Source organism: Microchirus variegatus, assembly GCF_963457635.1.
Source record: "Microchirus variegatus genome assembly, chromosome: 18".
Classification (NCBI taxonomy): domain Eukaryota; kingdom Metazoa; phylum Chordata; class Actinopteri; order Pleuronectiformes; family Soleidae; genus Microchirus; species Microchirus variegatus.
The window spans coordinates 8,109,555-8,132,301 of NC_139819.1; the positions used below are offsets into that span (position 1 = coordinate 8,109,555).

General features: G+C 42.5%; 1 protein-coding gene across 1 annotated transcript in view; it reads left to right on the forward strand.

Annotated features, from left to right (window-relative positions):
- smtnb (smoothelin b) overlaps positions 1-20,786 on the forward strand; it is a gene marked incomplete at its 5' end in the record, with an annotated part of 52,583 nt that extends 31,797 nt beyond the window's left edge. Inside the window, 14 exons of the mRNA XM_083905326.1 lie at positions 793-1,503; positions 2,355-2,402; positions 3,822-4,412; positions 6,698-6,771; positions 13,108-13,296; positions 13,442-13,517; positions 13,606-13,647; positions 14,643-14,822; positions 14,908-14,970; positions 15,706-15,781; positions 15,884-16,060; positions 16,152-16,278; positions 16,448-16,599; positions 20,416-20,786. Of these exons, the coding sequence (XP_083761452.1) occupies positions 793-1,503; positions 2,355-2,402; positions 3,822-4,412; positions 6,698-6,771; positions 13,108-13,296; positions 13,442-13,517; positions 13,606-13,647; positions 14,643-14,822; positions 14,908-14,970; positions 15,706-15,781; positions 15,884-16,060; positions 16,152-16,278; positions 16,448-16,599; positions 20,416-20,569 (2,660 nt within the window). The 3' untranslated portion in view covers positions 20,570-20,786. The remainder of the gene's footprint in view (positions 1-792; positions 1,504-2,354; positions 2,403-3,821; positions 4,413-6,697; positions 6,772-13,107; positions 13,297-13,441; positions 13,518-13,605; positions 13,648-14,642; positions 14,823-14,907; positions 14,971-15,705; positions 15,782-15,883; positions 16,061-16,151; positions 16,279-16,447; positions 16,600-20,415) is intronic.
- Between the last annotated feature and the right edge of the window lie 1,961 nt (positions 20,787-22,747).

The window sequence follows — 22,747 nt, forward strand, 5'->3', positions numbered from 1 at the left end:
ACTTGGGTCACTGCTGCGGCTTTGCCAAGTGTGCTCTCATTCTCCACTCGTGGGCTTTCCTTCTCCTCCGTGCACATTCACCAGCAACAATCTAGCAGATCTTTGCTCAGGAACTGAGGCCAGACTGGAGGAAATGCCAGCATCCCCTCAAGTCTCCTCGTGCCTGCTCTCTGATCCTGAGTGATATTTCGAGCTGAGCCTCTCTCGAGGCCCACGGAAGTATTTCATTTCCATCAGTTAAAGCTTTGACTTCACCACCTTCCACTTTGTTTGCTCACATACACTACCGTTCAAACGTTTGGGGTCACTTAGAAATGTCCTTATTTTTGCAGGAAAAGCACTTTTTTCGATGAATATAACATTAAATGAATCAGAAATACACTCTATACATTGTTAATGTGGTAAACTAGCTGCAAACGTCTGGTTTTTAATGGAATATGTACATAGGTGTATAGAGGCCCATTTCCAGTGTTCTAATGGTACATTGTGTTTGCTAATCGTGTTAGAAGGCTATTGGATGATTAGAAAACCCTTGAAAACCCTTGTGCAATTATGTTAGCACAGCTGAAAACAGTTTTGCTGGTTCTTTGACAAAAGCAATTGCAACTCTTTTGATGAATAAAAGTGTGACTTTTAATGGAAAACACAACAACAATTGTATAGGTGACCCCAAACCTTTGAACGGTAGTGTATACGGAATGCAAATCCGAATTTCTGAATTTACAAAAGCGACAATGCACATGAATGCGTATTGTTGTTCATCTGTCGTTTGTGTTTCCTTTTCAGCTCCAGGCTCCAGCTCAGGGATGGTGTTGGTTCTCGATCAGCTGGTGAAGGACGACGGCCCTGGGCCCATGCTGATCCAGCCTCAGAGAGACGCTGTGACCACAGAGCCTGACCTGGTCCCGTCTCACCGTCAAAGGTCAGACTCCTCAGCTTCAGACCACAGCATGACGTCGGCGCTCCCCAAGTCCAGTCTGGATTCAGCGACCTCAGAAAAGAGCGTGGGCTCTGCCTACAGAGCGCGGCTAGATTCCGGAGCCTCAGACAGGAGCCTGACTTCCTCACAGCGTGTCCGGCACGATTCTGGGGCGTCGGAGAGAAGCACCGGCTCCCAGTCCTACATCAGACAGAGACTGGGCTCAGATGCCTCCGACTCTGGTTCCCGACCCCGTTTGGGCTCTGGGGCTTCCGATACCGTTGGCCTTTTTATAAGAGAGCGAAGTGACTCCAGGGCGTCTGACCAGAGCATGAGCGTGTCCTCTGAGGAGAGGGGTCCAGGAGAGGAGGTGGAGGTCACCATGAGTGGTTCACCTTGCAGCACAGATTCAGAAACTGAGAGCAGGTGCCAGGGTCCAGCCAACGTCCTGACTCAGTCCAGTCAGGATTGCATTGCTGACTTGGAGCAGCCTGATGGGGCCATTCTGTCTCGTAGCGGTCCTTCAAATGGCCATTTGAGTGACGGCACGAATGGAAAGGATGACTCCCAGAACCAGAAGGTAGGTGATGCTCTTCCTGTATAAGTCTGTTTTTGTATGTGGAACATGGTGTATCTCAAAACAGTTTGAGCCAGTTTGAAAAGCCACAGTGACACCACTAGAGTGTGGTATTGAGCTGCTTTAACACGATAACATGCAGCAGCAGCCAATTAGTTTCATCATAATACGACAAGAGGAAACCCTGTCCCCATTCTTTCCTGACACCCAGGTCACATCAGCATCCTTAAATGCACCATGTTCAGCTTCTGTTTAACTTTTGTTCCTCGGCTACACAAACAAACTGTGCACCTGAGAGTCTCTGCTTCACCTCAGCAGTGCGTCAACGTTCTCACCTGCTGTGGGAGAGACAGCGTTACGGGCCAGTGGTTCTGTCTCTTTTCACGCCGTGAGCCTGAGAACACACAAATCTGCCACTTTTGTAACCCGCACATGACGCAACGACGCCACCGTGTCATTCCTCTAAATGTGTTTACTCAAGGCCGGCCCTGGTCTTTTTTCTTTCTTTTTTTTATTGTTCCATGCAATATATGCTGATTCTCAGTCTTGTGAGGGGTAACGTAAACACTCTGCGGCTCATCGTGGCCCCAGCTGCCAAAAAAAGAACAGAGGCCCACTGCTTCACTCACTACACAAATGTTACGTAATGAAAACACCACTGACCGATGCTGTATTTAGGCCTGTGTGTGTGTGTGGGAGAGCGAGAGATGGATGGTCACCACAGTTCACCAATCGAGTCACTTGTACATTTCTGCCCTGTTAAATATAACACAGGTCTGTGGTTGTGTATTCAGGTTCGTTTCATGTTAACTCTTAATCCTCCCTGTTTATTTGTTTGTCCCCCTCTGCAGATAACAGAGATTAACAGAGATCTTCCACTCTCTCATGACAAAGCAAACAACTCTGGTAAGAAATTAATCCAGCTCGATCAAAATGAAACTTAAGAAAATTCATAATTTCCAGCTTCTTGAACACAAGATTTTCGTGAAGTTAATATGTTGAATTCAATGTATTCAAGTAATTTCCCATATTTATACACTACCGTTCAAAAGTTTTGGGTCACTTAGACATGTCCTTATTTTTGAAGGAAAAGCACTTTTTTCAATGAATATAAAATTAAATGAATCAGAAATACACTCTATACATTGTTAATGTGGTAAACGACTATTCTAGCTGCAAACGTCGGGTTTTTAATGGAATATGTACATAGGTGTATAGAGGCTCATTTCCAGCAACCATCTCTCCAGTGTTCTAATGGTACATTGAGTTTGCTCATTATTTCTAACCTGAAATGAATAGAAATGTCTTTTCTATTCATTTTGCAACTCTTTTGATGAATAAAAGTTTGCGTTTTGTGTTGGAAAACACAATAAAAATTGTATAGGTGACCCCAAACTTTTGAACGGCAGTTTATATATATCTCTAATTACTTTATAGTAAAGTGTTTGACACTATCATACCATCGTATTCACAGACTGTAGAAATCGAGTACACGGAGACGATCAGAGCCGTCAGTGTGACCATGTAGGGCCACAGACAGGAATGAGGTCTGGGGAAGAAGCATTTTATAATATACACCATTTTCTCCCTTCCTACCAGACAGTGATGTCCACTGTACTGTAAACTGTGGGGGTTTTTCCTCCTGAGCAGCACATTGTTATTTTTCTGTTAGGATGACCTCAGTGAATATATCGTCTCCTCTAATCACTGCTGGTTTCTGTGCCAAATCATGAGATTTGCTCTGAGTATCTTTCAGTATTAAGGATCAGAGAACAAAAAGTAAAATCCAGTAGGAGGAGGAACATGTCCTGAGAAGTCCCCCGACATAGCGACTGATAGAAACAGAGGAGATTAACTCAACTCAAATAAAGGGGCTGTAGAAAACCTAGTGAGATAATTAAAAGCAGACGAGTATTTGCCGTTCTGCAGTGTTTTAACTCAATTATTTTATTGTTGTTGTAATTATTCTGCCTCAGTGCCCGTGTCTAGAAACACTGTAATATTATTTGCATGCTGTGTCCTTAATCTTAACAGTGGCTCTGTCTGTTAAGCAACACTATCAGACCTGACTCAGGGAGTGTGTGTGTATAAAGTGGCAGTGCAGTAACATGTTATCCTGTCAAACTGCTGAATATCCAGGTTTTTTTTTTATTTCACATCTGAATCACTTCCTGTGTGCGGTATGGGAATGTAATGTAAGCTCCACACTACAGCTTTGAGGTGGAGGAAACCTCATAAAGACATGTTTGGCTCTCTGTGTTTCTGTGTATTTCACTTTTATTGAGTGCTCACCGACGCTAACCCCTCATTCCTTGTCTTTTTCAGCGCCTGAGAAGAAAGATCCTATATTGCAACGATTCAATGGCACCAACTCTATACGTGATCGGATGCGCAAGTTCACAGAGTCCAGTCAGAGCGCGAACGTGCCACCTTTGAAGAAAACCCAGCTGAGGAACGGGACGACCTCTGCCAACAGTGGCCACGCAAGTATCTCCACAGCTGAGAGGTTTACACCCTCGGCAGCATCCCTCAATACTCCCGGGGACTCGACATCTCGCACATCTGCCGCATCTCACAGTCAGGCCACACCTCAGCCAAGAGGAGGGGCCGACAAACTACTGTCCTCAGCTGGCCAATCGCAGAATTCGGTGGGCGGGATGAGGCATCCAGCTGAAAAAGATGTGCATGCCTACGGTAACTCAAAGGAGGACAAGACCCCAGGGAGAGCAGCTGGACAGCAGGTCACTCAGGGAGAGGCAGACCCGGACATGAAGACTTTCCTCACCATTGAGATCAAGGATGGGCGCACGACCACCTCCTCCTCCTCCTCTTCATCCTCCTCGTCAAGGGGCAACATCGTCCCCATCACCAGCATGACCCCACGCATCACCCCAAACGCTCTGGGGCAGAGAGCAGGTACGAGCTTCAGCCTTATAGCAACAGAACCAGCTTAAATAGACAGCTTGCATGTTGTGCACTATGTTTTTGTTTGAAGCACATTTCTGACTTTACTGCAGTACGTTTTTTTAATACATAAAATGTGTTTGCATTTATGTTTAAAACTGATGCAGAAAGCTGCTGCCTGCTGTGTTTCTGAAGCATAAATCCTCATTCATCCACCTGATTTCTTTCCTTGAGAATATCTTGTATCATGACACAATCCCAGTCATTATCGGAGATCACTGTGAGCAGTGAGTCAGTCAGAAGTGGGACGATGACGAGGGTTTTTGTGCATGGATGAGTGGGCATAGATGTTGGAGCTGAATGAGAAACAGCATGATTGTACTGAAGGGTATTTGTTGTAACGTGGGTATGTTGTCCCAGAGTGGAGGGGCTGAGGTCAACAGTCAACAGCAGAAATGATATCAGGACAAAGGAAACAACAGTCTTAGGCCAGGATGAATAGTCACACTGATGCAGCACTGTACAGTTAAATAAGCCTCTTTACACACACATCCATCCATACCATCCATTGTTTACCGCGTCATCCTCCACATGAGGGTCGTGGGGTTGCTGGTGCCAATCCCAGCTGACACAGGGCAAAAAGGTGGTGTACACCCTGGACAGATCACCAGTCCAATGCAGGACCGACACATAGGGACAAATAACCATTCACTCACACACTCACACCGACTGTCAATTTAGAGTAGAGTGCTACATGCTTTTGGACTGTGGGAGGAAGCCCACAGAACATGCAAATTCCCTGCAGAAAGGTCCTTGTTCTGACCGGGTCACAAACTCTGTCTTTTTGCTGCAAGACAATCATTTTTGTTTTAATACATATATTTACTGTGCAGCTTACACTACATGTAATAAATTAAAATAACTGATTAAACATGGTGTTCTCTTTAAAGCAAAAATAGGCACAGGGAATATGAGATGAGGTCCCTATTCTCCTGATGAATATTTTAGTGAATAATAATATGATTGTCCTACAATAGATCACACAATGTTTTGCCTAGATTTCAGCAGTGGTGCTGTTGCTCCAGTGTCCACGAGCATGCAAAGACATTCAAGTGCAAATAGTTTTAAATGAAACGACCTTAATTCGCAGCTTTTGGTGCTGACTTGTGCAAAATCAGGAGTCGTAATCATTAGTGGCTCATTGATATTAATGATGGTGTTAAATTCTAGCAGCGCTGCTGAATGAATGAGTGATGCTGCATGTGCATCATCTGCTCACCTGAATATTGCTTTTAAAATAAAGCACTACCCTGTCGTCTGTATCCATAGATGGTATGGACGTCTTTATACTAAAACTTAAAACTGCAGTGGGCCACTCTCCAAGCATGTAATCTTCTAATCTAATGTACATTCTCCGTACAGAACCTCTAATCCAAACAATGACAGCATGAATTTATCAATCGTATGAACTTTTGAAACGAATGAATCGGAGTCTATTTCAGAAGCAAAGCTGCTACAGCTGCTTTTACGCTCTGTCCAAACAAGACGTCTTAAGTTTCAGCTCTTCCCATACAACCGGGACCTCCAACCCAAACAGTTTATTTAAGACTCGAGCTGAACCTGTACGATTATAGCCTCCTCACCCCTTACAACCACCCCACTTCCTTCAACCCCCTAATCCCCCCCCCACCACACCCTCCCCTCCAGGACAGATTCTGGCAGCCCCACTGGACTCCTTTACAAGACTTGATAAAGTTTCTTTTCAGCTCTTCTTGCTTTAATGGTTTTGGCTCCTTTTTTGGGAAACCTGCACTGACGTCTTCCCTTCTGATTGAGAGCAGGCTTCAGTTGTGTATCCAGATTCTCTCAGAAGCACCTAGCAAGACTCTTAAATTACACCCAGCTGTATCAGTGTGCATCAGGCCTGTATTTTATTATAAAGCTTGTATATATGTGCGTATGCACGCATGCACACGTGTGGAGAGGGAATGCAGCAGCAGCAGGTCACGAGGAACTTTGTGTGTGCACTCTTGGAGGGGAATGAAGAGGTGGCCTCATGTACACATTTCCACGTATCTCTCATTAGACATGAGTTCTCTGTTGTTTATGACATGGTGGCAGCTTATATAACTGACTAATGGCTACCAACAAGCCACAGCATAAAGCCATGCACATGCATATGGCTGCTCGGAGCCTTTCTTGACCTTTTATTCATCCCACAGTTGTGGATTAAATCAATAAAAAGGCTATTATTTTATCTGTCAAGTAAATATTTGGATTTGTTTTGTCTGTTTCAGAGTTGACCCTCGGTCTGAGAGCAACTCCCTTCAAGATCCCGTCATCCAGCTTCTCCTCTGGATCCTCCATCAAGGTAAGTTCATTCCTCAGAGAATCTTTTTGGGGAATAGATCACAAGAATGAAGCTCCAATGAAACGCGGCTAAATGAGTCAAACATAAATCTCTTTCCTTGTCCTTTTGCATTAACGATGAGTGCTTTGCTTTCCTCGAGCATTTGATTTCGGTCTTATACAGTTGAATTCCTGCAGAGTTTTTACTGCGTCTCTTGTCTTAGCAATCACCTATAAAGGTCTGAAACGCCTGCAAGTCAGGACAATGAAAGGCAGACGGGAGTGTGAGAAAAGGGAGGGAGGGGAGGGGAAGCACAGTGTTTATCAAACACGGCGAGGGTAGCCAGTCACATCTGTCCTTGTAGGGTATGTGAAGGAGAGAGGGAGAGGGAGCGAGAGGGAGGTGCTCTGGGCATTCCTCGTTTTTCTCTCGGCAGATCGTGCCCACTGAGATTTATCTGGGAAATGTTTCCCAAATCACACCTGTCTTTCTATATCCACGCTAATTACTGTCCAGCTGCATTAATGACTCATGTTTGCGCGAGTTCTTCGTCACTTGGACAGAGCCAAAAGTGGAATAGGCAAATCTTTGTGCCACTCTGATTGGCTGAAAAGTCTTTTTTGCTAATGGCAGGAAAGTGAATGCTGTCAAAAACCACTCCTGTCCCATCTCAAAGTGACCTCAGGGGAAAGAACAGCTAAACTCCCTTTTGCTGCATTCCTTAACCCACTTGCTCCTCCATTAAAGGAAGTGTCTTCATGGATGGAGAGTAGGGGATTGAGAGTGAGGAGAAGAGACATGGTGTCCCTGTTTTCTCTTTCATGACCGAGCGTTCCACCCTCTGTGTCAAGCGCCGCACTAACTTGCTTATGGGATCAAGGAGCATGGTTAATTAGGGCTGGGAGGAGGCTGCGAGGAGGATTTAAGGTGTTGGGATGAGATGGTCTCCCCTCAGTAAGATCCTCAGTGAGACACAGACTAAAGACACTGCAGCAGCTTCTTCCTGACAGGATCACAGATTTGCAAAAAAAGATTCAGCAGGAGATGAGGATTATATTTGACTGAGCAGAGTGCAGGGAACACATTATTATAACAACATGCAGGTAATGTCTTTGGGTGAGTGCTAATATGTATGATGATATTACTAATTTTTTTTTTTTTTTAGAAAATACATGCATTTCACAGTTTTTTACTACAGCTACCAACCAGCAAAGTAACGCTGCTTCTTGTCATTAGTTGTACTTTTTTTTCTTTTTTTTTAATATAATATTGTTACTATAATATGCACTACTGTTCAAAAGTTTGGGGTAATCTATACAATTTATGTTGTGTTTTCAATTAAAACTTGCACTTTTATTCATCAAGAGTTGCAAAATGAATAGAAAATATATTCAAGACATTGACAAGATTAGAAATAATGATTTTTATTCTAATTCTAATCATTCAATAGTCTTCTAACGTGATTAGCAAACACAGTGTACCATTAGAACACTGGAGAGATGGTTGCTGGAAATGGTGCCTCTATACACCTATGTACATATTCATTAAAAACCAAACGTTTGCAGCTAGAATAGTCGTTTACCACATTAACAATATATACAGTGTGTTTCTGATTAATTTAATGTTATATTAATTGAAAAAAGTGCTTTTCCTTCAAAAAATAAGGACATTTCTAAGTGACCCCAAACGTTTGAACGGTAGTGTATGTTATTCACAGTTGCTGTGGATCAGGAGTAAACCACAGGCCTTAACACTGGCTGCAGAACAATAGACATGACACTGTGATTGCACCATAGACTCTGTCACACACACACAAGCTCAACATTAATACCTCCACTGATGTACCAGAGTTCCAGTTAGTAAGTCTTGACACAGATCCTACCAGATTTGCCAAACTCCTGCTTCCCTGCCTCACTGTGCAGATTTCTCTGCACCTGTTAAAAGTTTTTTTTTTTTTTGGACATGTGTACCCTACAACCTCGCTGTGTGTGTGAGTAATTTACAAGAGTGGAAGGAAGCACTGCAGGAGCCCAGCTGAAACCAACAGGTGGTCTTTAGCGGTGCAGGTTAAAATACATGCACATAAAATCCCACTCCTGGTTGGTGTAAATACTGCAGACAATCATGGAAAAGTAAGGCACTCGGTCTACAGGTGAAGTTGTGTTACTGATTTATTTTTTAAGGCAAAAGCTAGTGGTGACATGGAAAATTCATGTTAAAGTAAAAAGCCTTCCTATATCTTTTTTATATGATGTGTATATATTCATTATATCATGACAAGTATGTGGTGTAAGTGTAGCTTTTACTTATATTGACCACGGCGGTTCCTTTCTGATCTGTTTGGGTGGTCGAGGATTCTTCTTGGTGGTCCAACTTCAGCGTTTCCTTCCTTTTTTGTCATTTTTTAATTCCAATAAAACATGTTGATACTCGGATAGCATCAGGTTTGCGCAGCGGGCTGCCTATAAAATCCCAACGGGACATTCAACGGAGAAAAAAAACCTTTTAGCTAAAGAAAACAACGGAAAGAATGTAAAACAACAAAAGCCACCCTACTTCCTACGTGTTATTTATTATAAAGCCAAGATGAAGTGACCTGATCTGACTTTAAGACGCAGTAAGAGGAAATTCTCAGTGTTTCAGTGCAGTGCTGAGACTCGACTACAAACAGGTGACCAGCAGCTCATCATGGATGGCGTCTGCTCCATGTGATCACAGCTGCTCTGGCTCGTCTCCGTTTTTAGGCTCATGCCAACCGGCTAACGTTCAGCCTCTAACACAATACAAATTATGTCTTCGTTCTGTAACCACGGTGATGACACGACAGTCGATGTTTGTGCCTTTGTCACAGAGGCCTGGGCCCCGGGGTCACACCACCACTACATAAGCTCTGCCATATGAACGTGGACACGCAGCCTCAGCCGCTGACTGATCGCCTTACTGTCATGGAGAGGAATAAGGTCCCTATTGTTAACGGCACTGATCTCGTGACACATGCTCTCACTGAGCCAGTTTACGTGTGTCACAGATGTAACCATGCAGGTTTTTACACCACTCTGTAAACTGAAGATGAAGATTGTTTTTTTTAATGAATGCCAGTCCAGATAATTAGGGTCTAATATTTTTCATGTGTAGCCTTTTACTTCCAATCAGACTTTGTTTACAGAAAGTATTTTCATTACAAGTTGATTTTTACATGGACTGAAATCTACCAGTAAACTCTTTAGTGCGCATTTAAAAGATCTACTTGACCTTCTTACTTTATGAAACGCATGCACGCACAGACTTTTTGCTCAGCAGTGTCTTTAATTTATGACAAAAGCCCTTGAAGCAACTGCATGAGCAGCAGCTCGGCTCCTGGCGCTTTGTCAGTAAGTAAGCCTTAATCAAAAATCTTGGACGGACTGCGCTGATCCTTCCTGTTGTGAGGAAATGGGTTCTGCTCTTCCTCACTGGCTCACAATCTGCTCCATCATGGCCCCCCCTAAACAATCTGTCCTTCATGGAGCGTTATTTCCTCCTGGAGATCTGCCTTGAATCACAGTCATGCAGCACGTCTGACCTGATTAGGTGTGACTTTTAAGAGGCAATTATAAGAGGAGTGAAGCACAAACGCGTAACTCTTTTTAAGTCGGCCCTGGCATAGAGCTCCATCTAAATCCATCGTTGCCTGCCAGTCGAGGTGTGAAGGACAAGGGCTCAAAATAAAAGCAAAAAAGGGAGGGGTTTACAATGTTGTCACAACCACTGCCCCTCCAGGCTCCACTGGTGCCCCAGGACTGACCCTCAGTGGAATAATGGCAGGGCAGGAGACACATAGACATGTCTGCAGCACCTGGAAATAAGTGGGTGGAGCCACTGCTGCTTGGGAAAGAGGATTTCTTTACATGCTCATTGGCTCATGGAGTTGGCTGGTAAAGAGTGGAGATTTGCTTGGGGGTATAAAGACCATGCATTGTCTCTGAAAGGTCTCTGATGGGAGAAGGCCACTGTTTTGTCTCGTCTCACACGCAGCTTAAAGTTTTTGGGACATCTCTGAGGATTAAGTGTGGGCAGTTAGTCGAGCAGCCATGCCTGGAGTCAACCTGGAATTCCCTCCGGCCTCACAGGTAGCAGAGGCGTTGGGCAGCCCAGATGCCGCATGTGCAGAGTCCGGTCTGGAGGAGGTGATCGGTGATCTGCTCGCTCAGGAGGAAGAGGAAAACCAACAGGAGCAGTTCCTCGAGAGGAAATTCGAGAGAACATTACGATGTGCAGTTGGAGAGGTCCACAGTGACCTGCAGGCCTTTGGGAAGCGAGTGTTTGCCCGTCTAGATGAGGCAGCAGCTCGGGTGTCTCCTCTGGCTGAAGTTATCGTCAGGCTGCAGGAGGAGAACCTGATGCTGAAGGTTCAGCAAGAAAAGCTAGTGAGGCAGGTGGAGGTTCTGTGTCAGATGATGGGGCTGGCTGATCCTTCTCTCCATGTACAGTCCAGCAATGAAGGACCATCTTCAGCTCTTTGTGAAACCCAAACATCATCATCATCATCATCACGTCAATCTATCACTTTATCCAGTGATCCTCCAGGCTGCTCTACCCAGGAGAGCATACTTGAAGCACAGTGTGACACATCATCCTGCACTCCTGTGTACACTCCAACAAGTGTACTTCTGGAAAATATGTCACGCTCCCAGGACACGACAGAGAAAAGCTCACCTCGGAAGAAGCCAGAACCTTCACCGATCGCTCATCCACCCACCTTTGCCACATGTCGCTCCCTCTCTGCCCCCTCGCTGATAGCGAACTTTTCTTGTAACGACAGTGAGGTACTGATCTCTGAAGAATGGTTAACCCTTCAGATTAGATGGTTGCATGACCGTCATACCACACAGTGACACGTGACACTTCCACTCACAAACCTATTGACCTAATGTTCCGTCCTCCATAACTGTGTTGGTTTTAATCCCACGTTGTGACCATCTCTGTCACTCAGATTGTGTTTATGTGGAAGTCTTCAGTGCATTCTGTCACGGACATTGTTCTAATCTGGTAACGGCATGCGTTTCCAATTGTGCCCTGGCTTGCACTTGAGATTGTGTGTGTGTATATGTGTGTCAGTGAGCAAATGCCCTGCTGAGTCGATACAAAAAATATCATATTACTTTTTATCTATTCAGAATGAAAAGGTTTTACTTATTTGTTCCTAGAACAAGGAGGTCATTGAACAGGATCAGGGCACATGTGCTGTCATATTAAGGCATATTTGCTCCCCAATAACAAACTCCATGTTTGTGTTTGATGCCCTTGTTCCATTAGAGGACCAAAATAATGAAAAAACACTTTTGTGCCACAGTGACTCGGGTGAATTATTCATAACTGGGATTTCTCACCCCACACAAATTCCCTCGTGGTCTGACTCATAGCCGCTTTGTTTGGCTAGCGTTTCTGTTGTGTCCCAAAACATTCCTGGTCGGTCAAGTGTCTCTCAGTCAGGCCCGTCCCATGGGTGAGCTTTGAAACCAGTGGGCCACCCGTGATCACACTGTGTCCCCTCTCTGGTGCGATCTGTCCAGGCTGCAGAGGAGAGTCAATAGGGTGGATGGCGTGGAAATTGAGACGTTGGACTGTTTGAGTGAAACCAACAAAAGCACTGATGTCATGATGATGAAAGCCTATAGTCTGTTTTTATTTGGCATTTTATTAGGTGTTTTCGATTGGATTTATTGTCCATCCCAATATGCAGCTCTTTAACTGGGTTTTATTTATTTCATTTTAGAGGCTTTTGTAGCATTTAGGCAGTTTGATTAACACAAGAAAATGCAGTAATGTACACACACAGTGATTCATCGCAAAACCTGTATTAAGTACAGCTACAAAAAGGGATAAAACCCAATGTAAAGCTGCATTGCAACCTTAACAACCCTCTAATGTCCTCATAGTTCTCTCCATCCTCGGTCTCTTTAAGGTCTACATGTCAGAAAGGATGGGTTTTTATCTGCTAATGCATCGTTCCCATTGCACATTCAAAGTGGTTTACCATTCCTGTCACATAAAGTCACTCTTCACAGCAGCTTGGTATCATTGAGTGAACTAAGTGAATGGTAACTTGGCAGGGGTTTCTCTGTGTGTTTTTTGATCACTGGTGCATGACTGAAGGGTAGAGAGGATGGAAGAAATTGTAGCTATTATGTCCTAAATGTCGGTGCGCTTCAGTGAAGGTTTTAAAACCCTCCTTCCGGTTTTTATAAAGTTGTTATTCAGAACCAAAGCGAGAGGTTGCCAATACACACGTCTGTCTAATGTGTCAGTTTGTTTCAACACATCTTTGTCCGTGTGCTCGTGCTCACGCTGTGTACGTTTTTTTTTTTCTCCCTGCAGATCGAGACGGAGCCTGTGACGGCGTCTGAGTCGGTGTTTTCATCTGGATCTTCGTCTGTTCAGGTGACTTCTCAAGTCCCAGCCTTTCACAATGGCTCCAGCACTCCGGCCAAACTGGAGGAGCGCTCGGGAAAACTGAGTGCCGAGCAGCTGGCTGCCATCGAGGACGAAGAGCTCCTCGACAAAATGGTACTTGATGATGACGTTGATCGTGATTTACAGTTAAAAGCACCTCAAGAACACGGCAGCATTAGTTGTGCAGACAGCTCAGTGTCAGTGGAGCCGTGTCGAGCCGAGGAATTGACCACTCATGTGTTTGTGTGTCCTTCCACAGCTCGATGAGTGCAAAGACTTTGAGGAGAGGAAGTTGATCCGTGCAGCCATGAGAGACCTTCGCAAGAGAAAGAGAGGTAAGAGCAGCATCATGATTTCTGCTGCAGAAAAACACCAGAAAACATTATTTGTTTATTAAATGTAAACAATTAATTCTGCCCTCAGAGGCCAAGCTCGGATGTACTCAAGAGGAAATAGGTAGGACGGGTTGGTGTGCAGTTTGCTTTGACGACTGATAGTTGCCTGCGTTTGTCTTGTTGTGCATCACCATCCCGTCGATGTCAAACCACAACAATTCAAACAGTTTTTAACAACATGTTTTTAACAACATCCTCTGACCTCTGCAGCGGATGACAGGGTTGTCACTTTTTCTTAGAAATCGAGTTTGAACAAATATTACAAGACACAAACATGACAGGATTATTTGTTATTATTACTCAGGTGGACTATCAGCTAAGCTAAGAGGTACAACATTTTTCAGATTTTTTGTTGTGGCTTGTTTATCCTCCATTTTCACAGCAAAAATGACTTATTCTTCTGGAGGTCATCCAAGGTTACAGATATCTGAATTTGGGATAAAAAAAAGTGACAGCCCTAGCGGAGGATGAGCAGCTCTGTTAACGTGCATGAATCCTGTTTTTTTTTTGTTTTTTGTGGTGTGTGTGAGTGCTTCAACATCACTACTAGAACATCCACCACATTAAGCATATAGTTTGGTATCAATGACACTGTCTTAAGTGCTTCCTCAGATACAGGAGATACAATTAAATACAGAATCTTATGTGTGTTTAAGATAAACACTGCTTGGTATGTTAAAGTGTGTGTGTACGCCTCAGGTTAACAGTGTATTCTGACGATGCAGAACCTGGCACGGGCCTCTTTCATCTGTTTTGTTTGTGCATTTCTACTTGAAAGCTGTGACTGGGCTGCGACTCTTTCACCTACTGTTGTCTGTGTGTGTGTGTTCAGATAAATTAACAGTGCCATGGAAAGAATGCTGAAATGCATCGCCTCAAATTTGGATGCTCCGTTCTAATCTATCTTTGCGGCAGTCCGACGAGGTGCTGTCAGTTTGTTTAAGACCTCTTTGTTTGACCTCCTCCTCTTTTTCCACTGATGTCATCCACATCCACATCCACATCCTCATCCCCTCCTCTCCTCTCCTGTCCTTTCTTCTAACTTATTATCTCCTCCACCCACAGATCAGAGAGAAAAGGAGCGCGAGACACGTCTGCAGGAGCTGCGGCAGCAGAGGGAAGACCGATCACAGAAAACTCGCACAGGGCTCGGAGCAGGAGAGGTGGTGATGAGGAAGGTGGAGAAGTCGGCAGACGGCTCCACCCTCAGTCAAGTCACTAAGACGGACCGCTTTGCCCAATCTGGTACTTTAAACTTTATTCATAGTGACATCCTCGAGAGTTACAAACAAGAAAAATAAAATATGACACCGACTGTGTTTGTGTTCAGGTGATGGGAACAGATCAACACGGAGCACTGTTGTCGAGGCCAGTTATGTTCAGAAAACAGACAGTGAGTTATCGCTTCATCGTCAATATCATTCATCGTAGATTAGATTATTGCATTTTTTTTTTCAGGAAAATCTTTCACAAGTGGAAAGAAGCACCAACATGTGACTGAATGTACCTCTTGGGTCATTCTTTTGAAAAATCCCATTGGCCACGTAAATTTCAAAATGTAAATTTCCAGAATTCCAGAATCAGAATGTCATTTCCTGGGCCGATTTCAGTGATTTTGGCGTCAAATGATAGGTAAAATTTCAAATTTTATATCTCTTTCTGCCATTTACTCTATTTTTTCTAAAATAATGTACAAAATATGCACAAACACAACTTTATTCCAGGTTATGAGGAGCTGAATCCTTACTACTGTACATATCATTTGTACAGCATGGCATACAACAAACAAAATGTTACAACCAATTATAATGTACATTTTTCACATTCACATCTGTAATGCGAATAAAACTTTTGTTCATTATTTTAGAAAATATTATGAATAAATGGCAGAAAGAGATATAAAAAGGATTTCTGGTTTATTAATTCGAATTTTTTACCTATCATTTGACACCAAAATCACTGAAATCAGCCCAGGAAATGAAATTCTGATGTAAAAGATAGTTGGAAATGGTACATTCATTCAAATTTTGGTGCTTCTTTCCACTTCTTTCCAATTATGTTTTGCTAATCTGCTCTACTATCATGTGTGTGCTAGTTTTAACATGAAACCATCTTGTCTGCGTCTCAGGAGGAACGGTCCAGTCAAAGTCGTACAGCTTCACATCTTCCTCTTCCTCCTCTAACGCGAGCAAAAAAGTGGGCAGGTGGGTCATGAAGCAACGGCATAATCATTTTTACCGCGTATAAAAAAAATAAAAATCCCAGCATTTTCACATTTTAACCCACACGTCTCCATGTCGCCTCAGTGTCTTTGACCGTGAGGATGACTCGTCGTCTCGCAGCGGCAACGGCGGGTTGGCCGCCTTGGAGCGAAGACAGGCGGAGAGACGTAAGGAGCTGATGAGAGCTCAGACGATGCCCAAGACTTCTGCCATGCAGGCGCGCAAGGCCATGATAGAGAAGCTGGAGAAGGAAGGAGGCGGGTAAGGATAAACAGAGAGAGGGTTGTCCTATCAAGGAAGTATAAGTCAAAGCATGTAAATATTAAGACGACGATTGTGACTTTTCTTTCAGTCCTGGAAATCAGGCAGTGGCCAAGGTAAACAAAGTGCAGCGTTCCACCAGCTTTGGTGTACCCAACGCCAACTCCATCAAACAGATGCTGCTCGACTGGTGTCGTGCCAAGACCCGAGGATACGAGGTTAGCCAACGGTCCATAGCAACCCAATGTGTGTGTGTGTGTGTGTGTGTTGAATGCTTTGTCAGCCAGTAAACTGAAGAAGACGAGTTAGACTCAGATAATATTGGCCAAGTTTCCACGTCGTATCGATCACTGCCTTTATGTGTGCTCTGCGTTTCCTCTCCCTCAGCATGTAGACATTCAAAACTTCTCATCCAGCTGGAGTAATGGCATGGCGTTCTGCGCCCTGGTGCACAATTTCTTCCCGGACGCTTTTGACTACGACTCCCTGAGCCCCAGCAACCGCAGGCACAACTTCGAGGTGGCCTTCAGCACTGCAGAGTGAGTACGCACAAAAGACGCCTTTGTCCGGGGGAAACGTAACCTAACTAACCATAATTCTAATTCTGGATGTTTTTATTATTGCAAATGGGTGCTTTAACAGACTTTTTTTGGGCAGGAAACAGACTTTATTGTCAAACCAAGGCTGAATAGTCCTTCCTTCTTAGATTTGAACAGAATTTTCTAAGATTCTGTCAAAAAAATGCAAATTTTTCTTTGTCACCTACCGTCTCCCTCTGTATCTGCTATTTTTTTCCAGTACAGTTTCAGTCACATGATTTCTAAACGTCCTTTTTTTTTTGCCAAAACAATCAACTTTACCACCTCCTCAAGCGTGAAAGCTTGAATGTAACAACTTTTAATGTTACGCACATTGAGAATGTGTGTAAAAACAGGCTGATGGAAACCCGCCTACTGAAACCAAACAACTCATTTTCCTTGTCTCTGTAAAATCCACTCATTTTACAACATTTCACTTGGGCCCGATGTACAGAAAGTGACCCAGAACCTGGACGTGGAAGCTCCTCGACTGATGTCCGAGCTTTATCTCTCTCAGGTGTTAACAGTGAGCCTCCTCTTATACTCCTGCCTCCGAACCCACAAACCCAAAACAAGCAACAGGTTATAAAAGAGAAGAGCTGTCGGCTCCTTCCTCATCATTTTATCCTTTATCCATTTTATTCCTTTATTCCTTTCTCTTTTCTTTCTCATCGCATCACGGCATTCTCACTTGTGATGCGCCCACGTCCACGTCCACTCACCTGTGTGTGCGTTCACTTGCTACCAGTAGGATAATAATAATAATAATAATATATATCCTTGCTGGTATTCATAGTCATGGTTTTTATTCTCACAACCACAGCCCCTGTCTTCACCCCTTCCGTGTTGCACTGTCCCATCACTCCCCCAACAGTTTGTTGTTATCTGGAATCCCAACACGCACACACACACATTCACAGACCGTCCATCCTGTGCACCCACTGAGTGTGTTTTTTTGTTCCACCATGTATTTGTAGAGCTGCATAATACGGGCAAAAGAATTTATATAAAATATGATTCATAATTGGTACGAATTTGTCACAGTGCATTCTTTTCCACATAATTGTGCAGCCCTACATACTTGTATCTTGTGTTTATTTGCAGAATCCTTGTTGTTGTTGTTCCTCACCGGCTTGTGTGTGTATCTGACACAACTTGATTGTAATGATATGGTCAAACGTCTTTTAATGCACAGAGAGAAAACAACAACAAACAAACAAAAAAGCTAAATGAGCCAAAATCACCTGCTCATTTAACGTTTTGTTTTTCGAGCCACACTTGTGTTTGAATGTGTTTGCCACAGACTGTGATGGATCGTGATGTTCATGACGCATGTCGACTCATGGATGTATTTGTGAACACAGAATGTAATGTTGCCGTTTGTTTTTTGTCTCTCTCTCTCTCTGTCTCTGTCTTTTCACCATGAACCTGTTACATTTGGCTGCTCACGGCTTCATCTGTTTTTCTCCTCCTCCTCCTCCTTCCTTCTCTTTCCCACACTTTGTCCACTATCTCTGTCCTCCTTCCTTCTGTTTATCTGTACCCTCCTTCCTGTCCTCTCCTTGGTGTGTCTCTCTGTTTGGGTCTTCCCTTCCTCTCCCCTCCTTGGCGGGTGTGGCCACAGGAAACTAGTGGACTGCCCGCAGCTGTTAGACGTGGACGACATGGTGAAGATGCGGGAGCCGGACTGGAAATGTGTGTACACGTACCTGCAGGAGTTCTACAGGGGTCTGGTGACCAATGGCCTGGTTAAAACCAAAAACTCGTCCTAGAGTCATAGGACGCCACCTAAACGTGAACCCATGGTGAGAGAGGGGGAAAACCGAGTGAGGAACCAGACTTTTGGTTCTGACACAAACACTCTTAACCTGTAGCCTGTATGTGTGTGTGTGTGTGTAGTTTTGATCTTTAAAGGGCTTTTAGGGGACTTTGTTTGAGTGTTGGGGTAACAATTAAGGTAAGGTATTATGTGTATCCTCACTATGAATGCACACAACTTGGTGTAAATACATGTTATTAACAGCTGATAGGAACAGTTTTTTTGGCTGCTTCTGTATATTTTCTGGTTAATCTGAAGCTACTTAGGTTTAAAATATCAAAAAGTGTGTGGACTTCACTTTCTTTCACCACATTAAAAGGGCTTAAGACTTAAGAGTAGAATTAGGTTTAGTTCAGGTCAGGGTACCAAAAACGGAACATTTGGGGCCGGTTATTTTGGTACTATCCCTAATGGAAACGCCAAAAAATACTGTACCAAACCAGTGGAAACAGCCACGGTGAAGACAGCTTACCCTTAACCTAAGATAGCTGTACAAAATGTGTGTGTTTGTGTGTCCGTGTGTGTGTATTTGTGCAGACATGAGCGGCCGGCACCGTCAGCTCACCACCTTTAAAGGAGCTGTGGTATACAACGTTTCAAACAGACGACGTTAAGAAACAAAGCAGAGGATGGATATTTGTCCACTGACTTTTTATAAAGCTCAAATTTACAGGTGTTTATGCTCTGGGGCTTGTAAAAACCTTTTAAACATACCGTGATGTTAAAGTGTTCCCTTAAATAACAAGAAAAAAAACAAAACGATTTTGTGTTGTTGACATTTAGTCGTTAAACATGGTGTGGTTCATGTTACTGTACACTTTAGTTTGTGTTGAAATGTTGAAAAGGCTGAGTGTATGTGGAGATAGCGCCATCCTGTGGTCATTCTCTGCAGCACTCGCATGTACAGTACATTCTTCTTATTCATTCTAAAGCAACTTAATTAATATTAAATAAATACACTGCAACACTGAGTTTATACAGTACACACTATTAGCTAAGTTAGCTAATGCTAATAGTGTGTACTTATTATGAAGTGTTACCGTTTATTGATACAGAGCCTTTCAAAAAGCGGACAGACTCGTGTTTGTGTTTTTATTAAGACTATGAAGACAACAGTGTTTGTTTAAAACCATTTTTGTGAGGACATTTTAACAGTTGTGCACAACTTCAAAGGGATTTTGTATGTTTTTAGATTTTAGTTTTTAGCTCCAACACACCTGATTCAAATGATCAGCTCGTTATCAAGCTCTGCTAACAAGCCATTTATTTGAAACAGGTGTGTTGGAGCAGCAGGACAACAGCAGGGGTGTTTAAAGTACTGTAAGGGTAAAGGGGGGACTAAGGATTTGACGTTTGTCAAACCTTAAAAAGGCGTCTTTTGAGGGTTAAGACTTGTTTTTAGGGTTAAGATAAGGGTTGGTTAAGGCATTTAATTGTGACAGTTGGGGTTCCTCACTTACTCACTACAAATGCTGCGGAACACTGACCTTGTCAGGACCAGTAGTCCACATGAAGACCAGAACCTGGTCCTAATGTCTTTTTATTGGGGTTTTCAAAGTTAAACATACAGGTGGAAATAAAATGACTGATATAACTATATAGAAAATATCAATGAACAAAACAAAAATATTCCAAAGATCGGGTTGGAATATTAGGAAAAAGGTTTACAAGATATTGTAACTGATAAAATCCGTTTTAATTGTTGAGGAGAGAACACAATTAAAAACGGAAAAGGGGGAGAGAAAAAAATAATGGGTCAAACTGGTTATGGCGTTAATTGGCTGAGGGTAAAGTTGGCCCGAATAATACAGAACTATAGAAAGTATGGATGAGAATGTTGTTTACTTTATTCCCTCCGGATAATAATCACAAAAATAATCCTGAATCCGGGTCGTCCCTCCTGTCCCGTTTGTCCCCCTGGTCCTCACTTTTCACTGTCTTCTGTTCCTCTTAATCAGGACGTGCGTCAACTGCATGCCTTTGCTGGAGGTGGAGGACATGATGATCATGGGCAACAAGCCCGACTCCAAATGCGTCTTCACCTACGTGCAGTCTCTGGTCAACCACCTGCGCCGATACGAGATGTCCATGGGTCGACCCTATGACCTCTGACCTGTGCTCAGTGAGCACTCGGTCTCCACGGCGACGACGACGTCGACGACATTCGTCTCCAGTGGACGAGTTGGAGATGTGTGTGTGTATATATGTGTGTGTGTTTGTGTGTCAGATTATCTATGTTGGCAGTGGTGTTTCATTGCTTTTCACTTTCTCTTCCGGACACAGATTTTTATCGTCATAAAAAAGTTATTCTACCTTTCTTTTTCTTTTCTTTTTTTTAAAAAGCTTTAAAAATCAAAACAGTCTTTTTTCAAACTCTAAAGGCGTTCCGTCAGGTAATATTTAAACATTAACGCTACTTAAAAACACCTCAGAAAATCTATTTAATAATTTATATTATGTATTATATATATATTTATCCAGTATATATATATATATATAATATGTAATATCTGTATTTTTAACATGGACCCTTTTTAAATTATTTACACTTTTGTAATTATTTTAAGTATTTTTTGCAAAAAGCTACTCTGCTGAGGATGTGATGCGTTATTTGTTCTGCGTTTTGGTACTTTTTCATTTTGACCAAACTCTCTCTCATTATATAATTCAGTTATATTACTTTTTAATGCATGTGCACAGGGAGGTTTTCAACAGCGCTGAGTAATTGTAACTGTAACTGTAATTGTGACACTGAGAACACAGTTAAGCTTTTATTTAATCATCCTTAGATGATTCTAAAGGTAGAAACACTTGTAGTTTTCTTACTTTTTGCAGTGTGGTTTGCAGAGTGAATTGTATCCTTACTTTGTTTAATCACTGCTTGACTGTACGGTGAAAAAAAAAATACACAGCTCCTTATTTATGCTTGGATGGAATTTTTTTTTTTATATATATATATATTTTACTTTTTAGTAAAAGTCTGTATAATTTCCGTTAACATTTTTGTTTGAAATAAGTCATTAAGCTTCATCCATGACGATGTTTTGTGTCAGTTCACAGGCCTGATGAAAGCCGGCTTTCAGTTTCAACACAAAGTCAAAACCATCACTGAACTCAACTGTACATGAAGCCAACGAAAAGATTTTTTTAATTATTATTATCATTATTGTGCTTGTAAAATTTTAAAGGTTCCTTTTGAGGAAAATGTCTAGGAATTTTTAGTAGAAATAGAGAATTTATGTTGTTTTTTTTTCTCCACTGCTTTCAACTGAAAAACCAAACTCTTCCGTCAAGTAAAGCAGTGAATGCTGTGTAAACAAGAGCTCAAACACATGTTTCTGTGCACCACAGTTAAATGTGAATTAACCATTAAACCAATTTGACGAATGGAAGCGTTTGTCGGATCATTGCTCTTATTTTTTTAGTAGTTTAGTTATTCCTGTTACACGTGAAACTTGTAAGTTAAGTTAAGTTGTTTAGTGTTAAGTTCTAAGACTTTAGGGCAACTGTGGTACGTGAGCTTCCTCTGGTGGTAATTTTGACAAATGACAAAGTAATAATAATAATTAGATTCACCTTATCTCTCCATCTTAATCTAATGTCACTATACCAGTGTGTGAAGTATATGCGAGGAGGATGAAGGAGTAAATAATCTTACTCTGACTCTGGTAATAATGTTGGTAATTCAAGAGCTGGATGTTTTCTCACATGGTAGTGTCAAGTTATTGGATTGTTTCCAATTGCAATTCCAAGTTAAAAGTCAGGCAACTATGTGTCCTCACAACTACAGAGAGACCAGTGTGTTTTTTCTCTGGTCAACAAAGACTTTAAAAGTCACGTTTCACTTTCTGTGTTATGAGTGTTAAGTTATGTGAAATAAATGTGACACTGCGTAAGTCTAGGGGAAGCGAATACATGTCGAAACCAAGTCAAAGTCGGTCCAACTAAATTTTAAAGTAATGACTTTTGGGTCTTAAAAAGTATTAAAAGTTGATAAATCAATTTTGTGGAAATGAAGGCTCTTAAAAAGTCTTGCTGGTGATTTCATGAGGTATTTAATTTTATCCATAGTGTTTGGCTGCAAAAAGTGTGCATGAATGTATTTATTTTCCTCCCCGCGTTTGTTAAAAACAATGATGCGCAGGCACGTCGCCCTGCAAGATTGGCCATGCACGTAGACTTGACGTTATGCATCTTGGGACAGGCCAACTCGCTCCTCCTGGCGGGAAATAAACTCCAAAATGGGAAAATGTACATTTATTGGAAACTAAAACTGTTTTGTAAGTTAAA